The 14518-nt window shown below is 42.9% G+C and overlaps 1 protein-coding gene across 1 annotated transcript; it reads right to left on the minus strand.

The window, feature by feature from the left end:
- Positions 1-12309: 12309 nt before the first annotated feature.
- Positions 12310-12630, minus strand: LOC138882720 (uncharacterized). The gene has a single exon (XM_070163340.1). It carries the CDS (start codon positions 12628-12630, stop codon positions 12310-12312), a length of 321 nt encoding a protein of 106 aa, XP_070019441.1.
- Between the last annotated feature and the right edge of the window lie 1888 nt (positions 12631-14518).

Consider the following 14518-nt stretch of genomic DNA (forward strand, 5'->3'; position numbering starts at 1 on the left):
GATGTCTGTGTGGTTTATCCTATTTCTGACAGTTCTTGGACTTCTCTGGTGCAATATGTGCCGAAGAAGGGTAGTATGACTATGGTGACCAATGACAACAATGAACTCATTCCTACTCACACGGTCACTAGGTGGAGAGTATGTATGGATTACCGGAAGCTAAACAAGGTGACCCGAAAAGATCATTTCCCATTGCCATTCCTTAAACAAATGCTAAATCGTCTTGCGGGGCATGCTTTCTATTGCTTTTTGGATGGTTACTCGGGGTACAATCAAATTCTAATTTCCCCGGAGGACCAAGAGAAGACAACTTTTACATGTCCCTATGGCACATTCGCTTTCTCTCGAATGTCATTCGGATTGTGTAATGCTCCGGCGACTTTCCAACGTTGCATGATGGCTATTTTCACCGACATGGTGGAATATACCTTGGAGGTTTTCATGGATTATTTCAGCGTGGTTGGGAATTATTTTGATGAGTGTCTGAAAAATTTGGATAGAGTATTCGCCCGGTGTGAAGACACCAACCTTGTTCTTAATTGGGAAAAATGCCATTTCATGGTAGAAGAGGGTATAGTGTTGGGTCACAAAATCTCGAAGCGAGGAATTGAAGTGGATAATGCCAAGATAGAGGTGATTTCGAGGCTTCCTCCCCCTACTTCTGTCAAAGGGGTGAGGAGTTTCCTTAGGCACGCAGGTTTTTACCGAAGGTTCATAAAGGATTTTTCTAAAGTGGTACACCCTTTGTGCAAGTTGCTAGAGAAAGATGTGAAGTTCTTGTTCGATGAGAGTTGTATGCAAGCATTCGAGCTTCTCAAGCTCAAGTTGATTTCTACTCCCATCATTACCGCACCAAATTGGAGCTTGCCTTTCGAGCTCATGTGCGATGCTAGTGACGTTGCGGTTGGGGCTGTTTTGGGCCAAAGGATCAACAAGATGTTTTATCCGGTGTACTACGCAAGCAAGACCATGAATGAGGCTCAAAGGAACTACACAGTCATCGAGAAAGAGTTGTTGGCTATTGTATTTGCTATGGAAAAATTCCGACCTTACCTTATGGGGGCCAAAGTTATAGTGCACACTGATCATGCTGCCCTTAGGTATTTGATGACCAAGAAAGACTCCAAGGCGAGATTAATTAGATGGGTGTTACTTCTTCAAGAGTTTGATCTAGAAATTGTAGACCAAAAAGGTAGTGAGAATCAAGTGGCGGACCACTTGTCCCGTTTGGAGAAGGAGGGGAAGCCTTGTGATGGCCTTGAAATCAATGATTCGTTTCCCGACGAACAACTCCTTGCAGTGTCAATGAAGGATATGCCATAGTTTGCCGATGTTGCCAATTACCTTGTGATCGGAATAATCCTGTATGAGCTCTCTTCTAACCAAAGGAAGAATCTTAAGCGGGATAGTTTTGATTTCTATTGGGATGAACCATACTTGTTCAAGATTTGCACGGATGGTATGATTCGTAGATGTGTCCGGGAGGAAGAACAATTGAGTATCTTAGAGGCTTGCTATTCTTCACCCTATGGTGGCCATCATGGTGGGGTGAGGACCGCATCAAAAGTTCTTACTTGTGGATTCTATTGGCCCACCTTTTTCAAAGATACGTGCGATTTGGTGAAGAGGTGTGATAAGTGCCAAAGAGCGGGCGGAATTTCAAAAAGGGATGAGATGCCTCTCAATACAATTCTAGAAGTGGATATCTTTGATGTTTGGGGCATCGATTTCATGGGTCCATTTGTTAGCTCTTGGGGGAACACTTACATTCTCATGGCGATTGATTATATCTCAAAATGGGTTGAAGCCATGGCTTTGCCTAACAATGAAGCTCTGAGTGTTGTGGCATTTCTTAAAAAGAGCATCTTCACAAGGTTTGGCACTCTTCGTGCTATTATTAGTGATGGGGGTCTCACTTTTGCAATAAAGATTTCAACACATTACTTTCCAAGTATGGTGTCAATCATAAGGTTTCGACCCCTTGTCATCCTCAAGCTAGTGGTCAAGTGGAAGTCTCCAACAGAGAAATTAAAAGTATCTTGTCAAAGACGGTCAATGCAAATAAGACCGATTGGTCGAAGAAGTTGGATGACGCTCTATGGGCTTATCGGGCGGCTTACAAAACTCTAAATGGGATGTCTCCGTATCGGTTGGTGTTTGGAAAAGCTTTTCATCTTCCGGTTGAGTTAGAGCACAAGGCCATGTGGGCTTTGAGGAAGTTGAATTTGGAATGGGATATTGCTGCAAATCTCCGTGTTAAACAACTCAATTAGCTCAATGAGTTTAGATTCTATGCCTACTCAAGTTCATCCTTGTATAAGGACAAAATGAAGTACCTTCACGACAAATATGCTCGGGGTAAGGAGTTCAAGGTTGGAGATATGGTTCTCTTGTTCAATTCTCGGTTACGTCTGTTTCCGGGTAAGCTCAAGTCAAAATGGAGTGGGCCATTTGAAGTTGTGTTCGTGACCCCATTTGGTGCTCTTGATCTAAGGAACAAAAATGGTGAAGTTTTCAAAGTTAAGGGGCACCGGGTCAAGCATTATCTTAGGAAATTTGATGACAGCCACGTGGTGACACTTTTTTATCTAAAGTGATGTGAGGGTAACTGCGTCGTGCTGCGACGTTAAATCAGGCGCTTCTTGGAAGGCAACCCATGTCTTTTTCTTCTTGTTTTCTTTGATTTTCTTTGTAGTTTAGGATTGATTTTTGAGCTAATTGGTTGTGAGATGTTGCAGGGATTGTGTTGATACAGTGCAAAACATTTTGGAAAAATTGAATAGTCTCTGAAGTTGCCAGTGCGGCCGCATTGCACTTTGTGCGGTCCGCACTGGTGAAGGCCAAGTGAGGTACTCTCTGAAGTTTTCCACTGCGGCCGCATTCCAATTTGTGCGGACCGCGGTGGACCTCCGCGGTCACGGTCTATTTTGTGCGGACCGCGGAGGATTGCCTTCTCAGACTTCTTCTAAACAAACCCAGCGCGGTCCGCGGTCCGTTTTGTGCGGCCGCACTGGTAGGTGAGGCTGGGTCCCATGTGTTTTTCTATAAATAGACCTCAGGGGTCACCTGTTACCCTTTTTGAAAAATTGACTCTCATATACCCAAAATCTACTGTTCATCATCTTTTTTCACATAAATCTTTGCTTAGATTGATTACTTGCATTCCATCGTTACATCTGGTAACATTTCATTCATTTTTATTTCTTTAATTTTATAATTTCATGTTCATTAGCCTGTAGCTTCTTCTTTTTCCCGTAATCCTTAAATTTCTAGGTTAGTTTGGTGTAACTGTTAATCTTTGTGTGCTTTGTGAGTGTAATAAAATGGGTAATTGAGTAGGGACATTAATTAGGCAAAAACTTGAACTAATTGCAAGATTTGAGAACCCTAACTCAGTGCCCTGACTTGGCACCCTCCGCGGACCGAGATCATCTTTGTGCGGTCCGCGGTGCTGCGATGCGGTCCGCAGTAACACTTTGTGAGGACCGTGGTGAGGATTTTCAGGAAATTGACCTATTGCCCAACGCGGCCGCATTGCATTTTATGCGGTCCGCGTTGGCCTACCGCGGCCGCGGTGCTACTTTGTGTAGGTCGCGGTGGTTAGATTTAGAGAAGTGGTTTTCTAGACCCTGCCCCAACGCGGACCGCAATGGCTTTTGTGCGGTCCACGGTGCCCCCAGTGTGGCCGCACTCCTTTTTGTGCATGCCACGGTGCATTGTGTCTGCAACGTTTTCTGCAACTTTTGGGCTTCTGTTCTGCAATTCATTTTCCACAACAGATTCACTGCCTGTGCTGATACTAACAAAGCTAGATGTTTGTGCTTGCATACAATGGTCAAACAAAGATGTAGAGGCGCAAAACAACCTGGCCGAGGTGATTTTTCCCAGAAAGGGAAGCAAAGGTTGGTAAAACTCACTCTCCAGGCTAGAATAAACATAAAGAACATGAGGAAAGCAATTAAAGTGGCTGACAGAGCCATTGACAACTCGGGGAGTGAGTACGAGCCCTCTTGGGAGATCTCTTCGGATTCAGTCTCGCTATACATCCTGTATCCGGAGAGGGACATACATAGAGACGCTCCTCCTTCTTCCCCCAATGCTCAAGCTTCAGTCAACATTTCTTCTGGGTCGTCTAAGGGCTCAGCAGTAGATAGTAGGGATGAATACTCTACCTCTCGCACAGCTTCAATATCTGGAGAGGGTGCTAGAGGTGATGAGGGAGATGAGGAGGTACCTGGGGGTGGTGTGCCTCAGGTTGGGGGTGTTTACCGGACTAGAAATCTCGTTGTTTGGGAAGATAGATTCGTCAGCCAGGTGGCGTTCCACAAGTTTAGGGAATGGTGGCCACTACGGAAGTTGATTCTTGAGAGGAGTTTTATTGACAGAGACCTGCTGCCCCTACACCCCAATGTAGAGCTCGAGTGGGTTGGGAGCACTTTATAGATGATTGTGTGAAGGCGAATGAGCATATGGTCAAGGATTTTTATAGCAATATGGCCTAAATCTTGAAGGGCACCAAAGTGACCAAGGTGCGAAACAAAAAATGTGGTGTTTACCGGGAAGGCGCTGAATGAATACCTAGACTTCAATGAAGAAGATGAGTCCTTTTATAATGAAACATTGGCAATGGGAGAGGAGGTTTGTTCGTGGTTAGCTTCATACCTGGCAATCCCGGGTACTGTTCCAGAGTGGTTGACAGTCGGGGCCAAAATCCATTGGAGAACCTTTAACTTCGAAGCTAGGGGTGGTTGACTTTTGTGTGTAGTCGGCTTGACTGACCCATGATCAGACTATTCCCCTTGCCCAGGCTATTCTTGTTGCATTTATTATGGTAGGATACCCTATCAACGTGGGCAATGTGATGTCCCGCGTCATTTCTGCAGTAGGGGTTGAGCATGACCGGAACTACCCTTTTCCCAACACCCTCCTATGTATTTCTAGGACCTGAAGGTGGAGAAGAGACCTTTTGACATCAAGGTCAAACCTGTGGCTCCGTTTTCGTGGTATAGTTTAAAGGGGTCAGACAAACCCAAGGACAAGAATTACAAACCGCCTGCTTCTGCCCCAACTAGCCAGTCTGAAGAGCCGGTTGCGGTGGAGCCCTCCGCTGAGCTTATCTTCACTGAACCTGCCTCCACAGTTGCTGACATACCTCCCGGACCTTCCACTACTATTGGTCCCTCTATTTCAGCTGGCCCGGGGATTCCATCTTCCTGAGCCCATCCTATCACTGCCCACTAGCTGAGCCAGACACTTCATAGCTTGAACAACTGGATGTCAGCTGCGTCATCCAAGTTGTCCACCTTGACTTCTACCATTGTGGCTCAGTCGGCACCGCAGCCAGCACAGATTCCACAGTCCATTGAGGATACATTGAAGAAGATCTTGGAGAACCAGGAAAAGATCATCAGTACTCAGGGTGCCTTGGCTAAGGCAGTGGATTCACATGGAAAGGCCCTGAAGGAGCTTGCCAGGGAGCACAAGAAGTTGCACAAAACACGGGCTTCCAAGGAGTCTGTGAAGGAGTTTAGAGTGGATGTGGACAAACTGAAGGCAGACCAACTGCCTTTAGATTTGCTATTTGAGGATCCAGCTCCAGCAACAGTACCAGCAACAGAGCCACAGTAGGAGCAGACACATAGTCTTCCAAAGAAGAAGAGGAAGCTCCCTAGTGCAGATGAGGCCATCATCCAGTTGGTGGAACCACCGGAGGCCTCCTCCAGTCAGCCACATGATGTACATGATATACAGCCTATCCAGGTCCAGGCCCCAGTCCCAGCAGCTGAGCAGCAGGATATCGGGAACCAATCAGAGGTTCCCGCACATATAGTGGACCCGGGGACCACTGATGATCCTATGCAGACGGACACGACTTAGGGAGTCCATATATCCTTTCCTTATACTTTTTGGTGCTTATTTGTTTAGTTGGCATTGGGGACAATGCCAGCTTTTATTTGAGGGGGTGCGCCCTACATTTTATTTTTGGATGATTGTACATATATACAGATTTAGTTTATGCCTTTTTTATTTTCTATTGGTCTGTATATAACTTTACATTTAGCTACTTTTATCGCATTTTTTATCTTCCCTTTGGTCTATATATAAAGTTATATTATTGTATATATTCATCCCCCGTTGTATATTCAAATCCCCTATTATACATATTCATTCTATTTTCTATTTTCGTAAAAAAAATTGTTTTTAGCTTCTTAGATAGGCTCGTAGCTTTTTGTTTCGTTTTTGGCGCTTTCAATAAGCCTTTATTTTCTTACTGCCACGGTTCTTTTCAAAGGTGGAGTATTGTGTGAACCGGGTGGCTCTTCCCGATATGGGATGGCGTGACAACCTTCTTAAGGGTTTGAGTCCTTTTTGTTTTTATTTTTAGTAGCTTGTAGTTAAGGGTACCTCAAGTAAAGCTTCACTTGGGCCTAACACATTTACCTTTGATCCCATGGTCAAATACAAGTTGTTGTGTTTAAGATGGTGAAAGTCGTGACCTTGAGACTATTGTGTTGAACAAACAATCATCATGTGGTCTTTCAGGACTATTGTGTGTTGAATCGTGTCTAAGGCTGTTGTGGGCCCCCAACTTTATGTCTTTAGCAATCCTTGAGCTTGTGTGGTGAGAAATCGAATTGTGAGTCCAAGTCCCGAGCTAATGGTCTAGAACTTGCCCTGAATGTCTGTTGAGGCAAAATCTTGAATAAAATTTGGCTTGAGAAGTGATTATAGGCTCTCCTTGATCCAAATGATAGTTGAACAATTTCATAGCCCACCGAGGATAGAATCCCTAGTTAACCCTTTTGAGCTTTAAACCTTTTTCTTTCAAGAACCAATACTATAAGCCTATACCCGTTCTAAAATGTACCCTCTCTTGGCACCCGATCTTTCCTTGAGCAATGACAAAAGTCTAAGTTTGGGGGGAGAGACGAGAAAGGGAACAAAGTTGTAAAAGGTACAAAAGTGAAAAAAGGAAGGCAATGAAAAAGAAAAGAAAAAGACAAAAAGAAAGCCCAGTGTGAAAAAGAATAAAAAGGGATTCAAGAAAAAACAAAACAGAAAAAGGTGTGGAAAAAGTTGAAAAAGGAGAAATGCTTTGAAGTGCATAAGAAAGAGTGACATTATGTCTCTCTAACCCCTTAAAAGAAGTGATATACTCAAAGAGTCAAGAGAATTGTGTCAAATGAATCAAAATAAGTGCTTAAGGAAAGATGGAACCCATTTAGACCAAAATCTTTTCCTACCCTGAACCAAAAGCCTTCACATTGACTCCTCAAAAGCCCTATATAATCTTGAGTTGAATGACGCTTACATTAGTGGATACTTACATGAGGGGCAAGTATATGGTACTTAGAGCCGGACTTGTGGCCTTTCCTTGAGAGAGATGAGTGAATTCCCATTAACCTCGGTTTGTGTGCTAATACTTTAAAAGGTGAGGTTTGCTTAGGAAGAGTTGAGGATGTGTGAGTTTGGGTTCCACAATGACCAAAGTAATTGAGAGAGTTCTTTGATGTAATGGGTCAACTCTTGATGCTCTTGTGTCACACTTGATCCATAGTTTTTAAAAGTTTAAATGTTGTTAATGATTCATTCGCATTGAGGGCAATTGTTAGTCCCAATTGATGCTTGTTGAGGTCACTTTAGGATAGCTGGAAATACCTGGATTTTCCCTTAAGGGGTGGGTCTTATTTTGTTTGCTTGAGGACAAACAAAGGCTTAAGTTTGGGGGAGTTGATAAGTAGAGATTTTAACGAGTTTCATGCTCCTTCTTGCCTATGCTTTGATTATAAATTGTTACAAAATAGTCCCAAAAGGCTCAGACGTTGTGCTTGATTGCAGTTTGATCGACAAAGTGACGAAATGTCAAAGATCGGCTCAAAAGGAGTGAAACATGCTCAAGTATCAAAGACAAAGTAAACTGAGGGCAAACAAGCCTAGTGCGGACCGCATAAAGACGAATGCGGCCGCACTAGGTGATTCAGAGAGATGGCAAAACCAGGCTTCAGGCAATGCGGCCGCAGTCCACATTACGCGGTCCGCGGTGAAGGTTCCGCGGCCGCATTGCCTTTTTGTGCGGTCCGCGGAAGAGAGATTCAGAGAAATGGAAAATGCCAAAGTTCAAGCCATGCGGTCCGGGGTAATGATTGTACGGACCGCGCCAGCTGCCTCCGCGACCATGATCCATTCTACGCGGTCTGCGGAGCCCAAGTTCAGAGAGCCCAAATTGAAGTCCAAGAGCCTAGTGAGGCCGCGGTCCATTTTATGCGGCCCGCACTGACCCCGCAGGGGTATTTTTCTCCAGTTTTTTCAGCCTAGTATAAATAGAACATTTTACCATTTTTAGGTCATCAGATATATCTAAGACTGAGTTGCGCTCGTGGGAACCTCATCTGTAGCCATTTTTGGCATCTTAGCTTCAAATTAACGATAGATTCTTGTATTTTAATTTAGCATTTAATTAATATGCCTTGTTCTTCATCTATTTCTCTATTTTCTCCTTCAAGCATGAGTAGCTAAACCCATTAGCTAGGGTTGTGGCTCAACCCTAGAGTGGGTAATTGATGGGTGTTGCCATCTATTGTTAGATTGACTATGGGTGTTTGTTATTTAGGTCAATTTTATAGTTTAATCTATGAATTGGTGGTTGCAAACACTGATTTGTGCTAAGTTGACTTGGCTCTTCTTGAGAAAGAGCGCCTAAGTCTCCAAAATTGACCCAACAAGGAATTGGGATGGACTCAAGAGAATTGATAGTCCCAATTAAAGGGTTAAACCTGAGAGAGTAATTACCCAACTTGAACCCTAGTTGCTTGAGCTAATTTGCCTACCCATTTGGTCTTGAGAGATTCAATTGGGAAAAATCACTCTCTCTACCGAGAGGTGTGAGAGTGGGTAAAATTGTGCAACGGTTATAGCATATTTCCCCAAACATATCAATCGAACCTTAGAAGCATTTACCCGTCAATTAGCCACATAGGTGAAAGTCACTACCCTAGTGCCTTTGTTCCTATTAGATACAACTTATCAATTATCTCGTAGCATAATCTAGTTTTAATTACTAGTTTGATAATAGTAGTTTATAATCAAAAACCCAAAAATGTATGGAAATGACATTTGGAACAATTACACAACTCTCGTCTAGATAGATACTCGACTCCATTCCTAGATCCCTATGGAAATCGATCCCGACCCTCATATCGGGTAAAAGCTATTGCGACCCTCTCTTCCTACTTTTTAGTAGTGTGGAGTTGGCAGCGATCAGGCATCAAGTAAGTAAAGAAACAACATAACTAGAATATCAACAAGGAAGCAGAAATAAACAATTGCACGACATCACCCTTCGTGCTTTTACTCTCAACCTCACCAAAACAATCATATAATCAAAATGTGCACGACATAACCCTTCGTGCTTTTACTCTCTCTCACCAAAACAATACACTGCATCACCCTTCATGCTTTATGCTCTTTCTCACCCAAGCAACAATCACAAGGCAAATAGGGTAAGGGAATCTATAACAACGAAATAAAATCAAGTAACAACAGAAAATCAGTAAATAAACGTAAAGGACAACATAACTCAATTGTCAGTAAGAATCAGGTAAATCAAAGACAAGTGCACGGCATCACCCTTCGTGCTTTTACTCTCGTCCTCACCATACGATCAATATAAATTGCACGACATCACCCTTCGTGCTTTTACTCTTATCCTCACCATGAAATCAATATAATAGGCACGGAATGGTACATCGTGCAGCACGGCATCACCCTTCGTGCTTTACACTATTCCCTTACAAAACAAACAATGCACGGCATCACCCTTCGTGCTTTAACTCTATTCCTTACCCAAACAAAAATCACAAACAATAGGGCAAGGAAATAAAGGAAATTTGCAATAAGAATCCAGGCAAGGGAGCAACAAGTCAACAATTAAATCCCGGCAAGGGAACAACATCAATAATATCCACATCCCGGCAAGGGAGATAACAAATAAATCAACAATAGCCCGACAAGGGTGACACCATAATGATCTCTTCTCTTTCTCACTTTTACTTCACAATTCACTTTACAACTCGAGCCAATGCTCTAGAGGTTCAATTATCACTTATACCTTCACAACTAATTTCACAACTCGAGCCAATGCTCTAAAAATTCAATTGTCACTTACACTTTCACAATTCGTTATACAACTTGAGCCAACACTCCTCAATGATCATGGTTCACAATTCTATCCACAAACTTTATACAACAATTAAAAATCTTCACCAAGGCATGAATAATACAACAAAATCATGAAAATCACAATATAAGACTCACGATCATGCTTGACACCAACGTATAGATACTCATCACCATGCCTATACGTCATACTCAATAATTACCACATAGCAAATAGGACTCAACTCTTAATCCATCAAGCTAAGGTTAGACCAAACACTTACCTCGATGCCACAAACACAATTCACGATTCAATTATAGCTTTTCCCCTTGATTCCACCACCAATTTGCTCGTATATAGTCACAAGTTACTTAATTACATCAATAAATGTTAAATGAATCAATTTGAATGCATGAAAATGAGTTTTCTAAAGTTTTACCCAAAAAGTAAAAAATTGTCCCCGGGCCCACATGGTCAAAACCCGAGGTTCGAACCAAAACCCGATTACCCATTCCCCCACGAACTCAAATATATAATTTATTTTGAAATCGGACCTCAAATCGAGGTTCAATTCCCCAAATTTCGATTAACCTAGGTTCTACCCAAAACACCCAATTTCCCCATGAAAATCATTGATTTGAAGTTGAAATCATGTTAAAAGATGTTAAAAATTGAAGGAAGTTAGTTAAAAATGACTTACAATTGATTTGGAGAAGAAGAAATCCTTCAAAAATCTCCTAAGTGTGATTATGTTTTGAGAGAATATGAAAAATGAGTTTAAAATCATCTAAGTATAAAAGTTGCAGGTCGTAGGTATTGGAATTGCGAACCAAACTCTGTTGGCTTGGGAATTGCGAAAAAAGTTTGGGAAATGCAAACCTGGGAATTGTGAAAAAAGTTTGGGAAATGCGAAAAAGCCTGGGTATTGCGAAAAAAGTTTGGGAAATGCGAACAAGCCTGGGAATTGCGAAAACAATTTGGGAAATGCGAAGCCTGCAGGCCTGCAATTCCTTAAGTCCAAAATTTCATCTCGTGTCCTATCCAAAACTCACCTGAGCCCTCGGAACTCCAAACCAAACATACACACAACCTCAAAAATATCCCACGGACTCATTCGTGCACCCATATCACCAAAATAACATCACGAATATCGAATTAAACCTAAAGATCAATAAAATTTATCAAACTTCTTAAACATCAATTTTTCCAATTATGGTCTGAATCACGTCAAATGGATTCCGTTTCTTACCAAACTTCACAAAATCATCTTAAATCATATATAAGACCTGTATCGGGTGCCATAACCAAAATACGGGCCCGATACCAACATGTTCTAATCAAAATTCATTTCCAAACCTTATAAACAATTTTAGAAAACAATTTCTTTCAAAAATTCATTTCTCGGGATTGGGACGTCGGAATTAGATTCCGGGCATACACCCAAGTTCCATATTTTCCTACGGACCCTTCAGGACCGTCAAATCACGGGTCTGGGTCCGTTTACATAAAACGTTGACCGAAGTCAAATTAATTCATTTTATAGTCAAAACTTATCATTTTTCACATATTTTCTCATTTAAGCTTTCCGGCTATGCGCCCGGATTGCGCACGCAAATCAAGGTGATACTAAAAGAGGCCTTTAAGGACTCGAAATGCAGAATTTAATTTAAAAACAAATGATGACCCTTTGGGCCATCACATTCTCCACCTCTAAAACAACCATTCATCCTCGAACGGACAAAAGAATGAAGTACCTGAGTCGGGAAAAAATGGGGATAACGGCTCTATATATCAGACTCAGACTCCCAGGTCGATGCCTCAGGAGGCTGACCTCTCTACTGAACACGAATAGAAGGAAAACTCTTCGATCTCAACTAACGAATCTGCCGGTCTAGAATAGCTACCAGCTCCTCCTCATAAGACAAGTCCTTGTCCAACTGGACAGTGCTGAAATCTAACACGTGGGATGGATCGCAGTGATATTTCCGAAGCATGGACACATGAGACACTGGATGCACGGCTGATAAGCTCGGCGGCAATGCAAGTCTATAAGTCACCTCTCCCACTCGATCAAGAATCTCAAATGGACCAATAAACCTAGGGCTAAGCTTGCCCTTCTTCCCGAATCTTATCACGCCCTTCATAGGCGACACTCAGAGCAATACCAGCTTTCCAACCATAAAAGACACATCTCGAACCTTGCAGTCTGCATAACTCCTTTGCCTGGACAGAGCTGTACGGAATCTATCCTGAATAATCTTGACCTTGTCCAAGGCCTCCTGAACCAGATCTGTACCCAACAACTGAGCCTCTCTCGGCTCAAACCATACAACTGGAGACCGACGCCTACCATATAAAGCCTCATAAAGATCCATCTGGATACTCGACTGGTAGCTGTTGTTGTAGGCATACTCTGCTATAGGCAAAAACTGATCCCACGAGCCTCCAAAGTCAATGACACAAGCTCGGAGCATATCCTCCAATATCTGAATAGTTCGCTCGGATTGTCCGTCCGTCTGGGGACGAAATGATGTGCTCAACTCAACTCGCGTGCCCAACTCTCCAAAAACGAGAGGTAAATTACGTACCTCAGTCCGAAATGATAGACACAGGCACACCATGCAGGCGAACAATCTCCCGAATATAGATCTCGGCTAACCTCTCAGAAGAATAGGAGACTACCATAGGAATGAAATGTGCTGACTTGGTCAACCTATCAACAATGACCCATACTGCATCGAACTTCTTCCGAGTCTGTGGAAGTCCAATAATCAAGTCCATAGTGACCCGCTCCCACTTCCACTCAGGAAGCTCAATCCTCTAAAATAAATCACCAAGCCTCTGATGCTCATACTTAACCTGCTGACAATTCAAACACCGAGCCACATATGCAACAATATCCTTCTTCATTCTATGCCACCAATAATGTTGTCGTAAATCCTGATACATCTTCACGACGTCCAGATGAATTGAGTATCGGGAGCTATGGGCCTCCTCTAAAATCAACTCCCGAAGCCCATCCACATTAGGCACACATACTCGACCCTGTAATCTCAAAAGTCCATCATCATCTAAGGTAACCTGCTTGGCACCTCCGTGCCGCACCGTGTCTCTAAGGACACATAAATGGGGATCATTATACTACCGATCTCAGATACGCTCCAATAATGAAGAACGAGCGACGGTGCAAGCTAACACACGACTGGGCTTAGAAACATCCAACCTCATAAACTGATTGGCCAAAGCCTGAACATCCAAAGCAAGCGGCCTCTCACTGACCGAAATATAAGCAAGAATGCCCATACTGGCTAACTCCCTACTCAGAGCACCAGCCACCACATTGGCCTTCCTCAGGTGATACAAGATAGTGATATCATAATCCTTTAACAACTCCAACCACCTTCTCTGCCTCGAATTCAACTCCTTTTGCTTGAACAAATACTGAAGATTCTTGTGATCCGTGAACACCTCACATGCCACTCCATACAGTTAATGCCTCCAAATCTTCAATGCGTGAACAATGGTTGCCGACTCCAAACCATGAACCGGATAGTTCTTCTCACAAATCTTCAACTGCCGTGAAGCATAGGCAATGACCTTGTCATCCTGCATTAACACTGCACCAAGTCCAATACGAGATGCATCATACTAAATTGTATCCTGATCCTGTGGGCAAAACCAACACCGGTGTCATAGTCAGAGCTGTCTTGAGCTTCTGAAAGCTCGCCTTACATTCATCTGACCATCTAAACTGGGCTCCCTTATGGGTCAACCTGGTCATCGAGGCTGCGATAGATGAAAACCCTTCCACGAATCGATAATAGTAGCTTGCCAATCCCAAGAAACTCTGAATCTCTTAGCTAACGCTGGTCTAGGCTAGTTCTTGACTGCCTCAATCTTCTTTGGATCAACCTAAATACCCTCTACTGATACAACATGACCTAGAAATACAACTGAACTCAACCGAAACTCACATTTCGAGAACTTAGCATATAACTAACTATACCTCAAGGTTTGAAGAACTACTCTGAGATGCTGCTCGCGCTCCTCCCGGCTGCGGGAATAAATCAAAATGTCATCAATGAAAACTATCACGAATGAATCCAAGTAAGGCCTATACACTTAATTCATCAAATCCATAAAAGTTGCTGAGGCATTTGCCAACCCGAACGACATCACCAAGAACTCATAATGCCTGTACCGAGTGCGGAAAGCTATCTTAGGGACATCAGATGCCCTAATCCTCAACTGATAGTAGTCAGATCTCAAGTCGATCTTTGAAAATACCTTGGCACCCCGAAGCTGATCAAACAAATCATCAATCCTCGACAATAGATACTTATTATTGATTGTAACCTTGTT

Source organism: Nicotiana sylvestris, chromosome 12, assembly GCF_000393655.2.
Source record: "Nicotiana sylvestris chromosome 12, ASM39365v2, whole genome shotgun sequence".
NCBI lineage: Eukaryota > Viridiplantae > Streptophyta > Magnoliopsida > Solanales > Solanaceae > Nicotiana > Nicotiana sylvestris.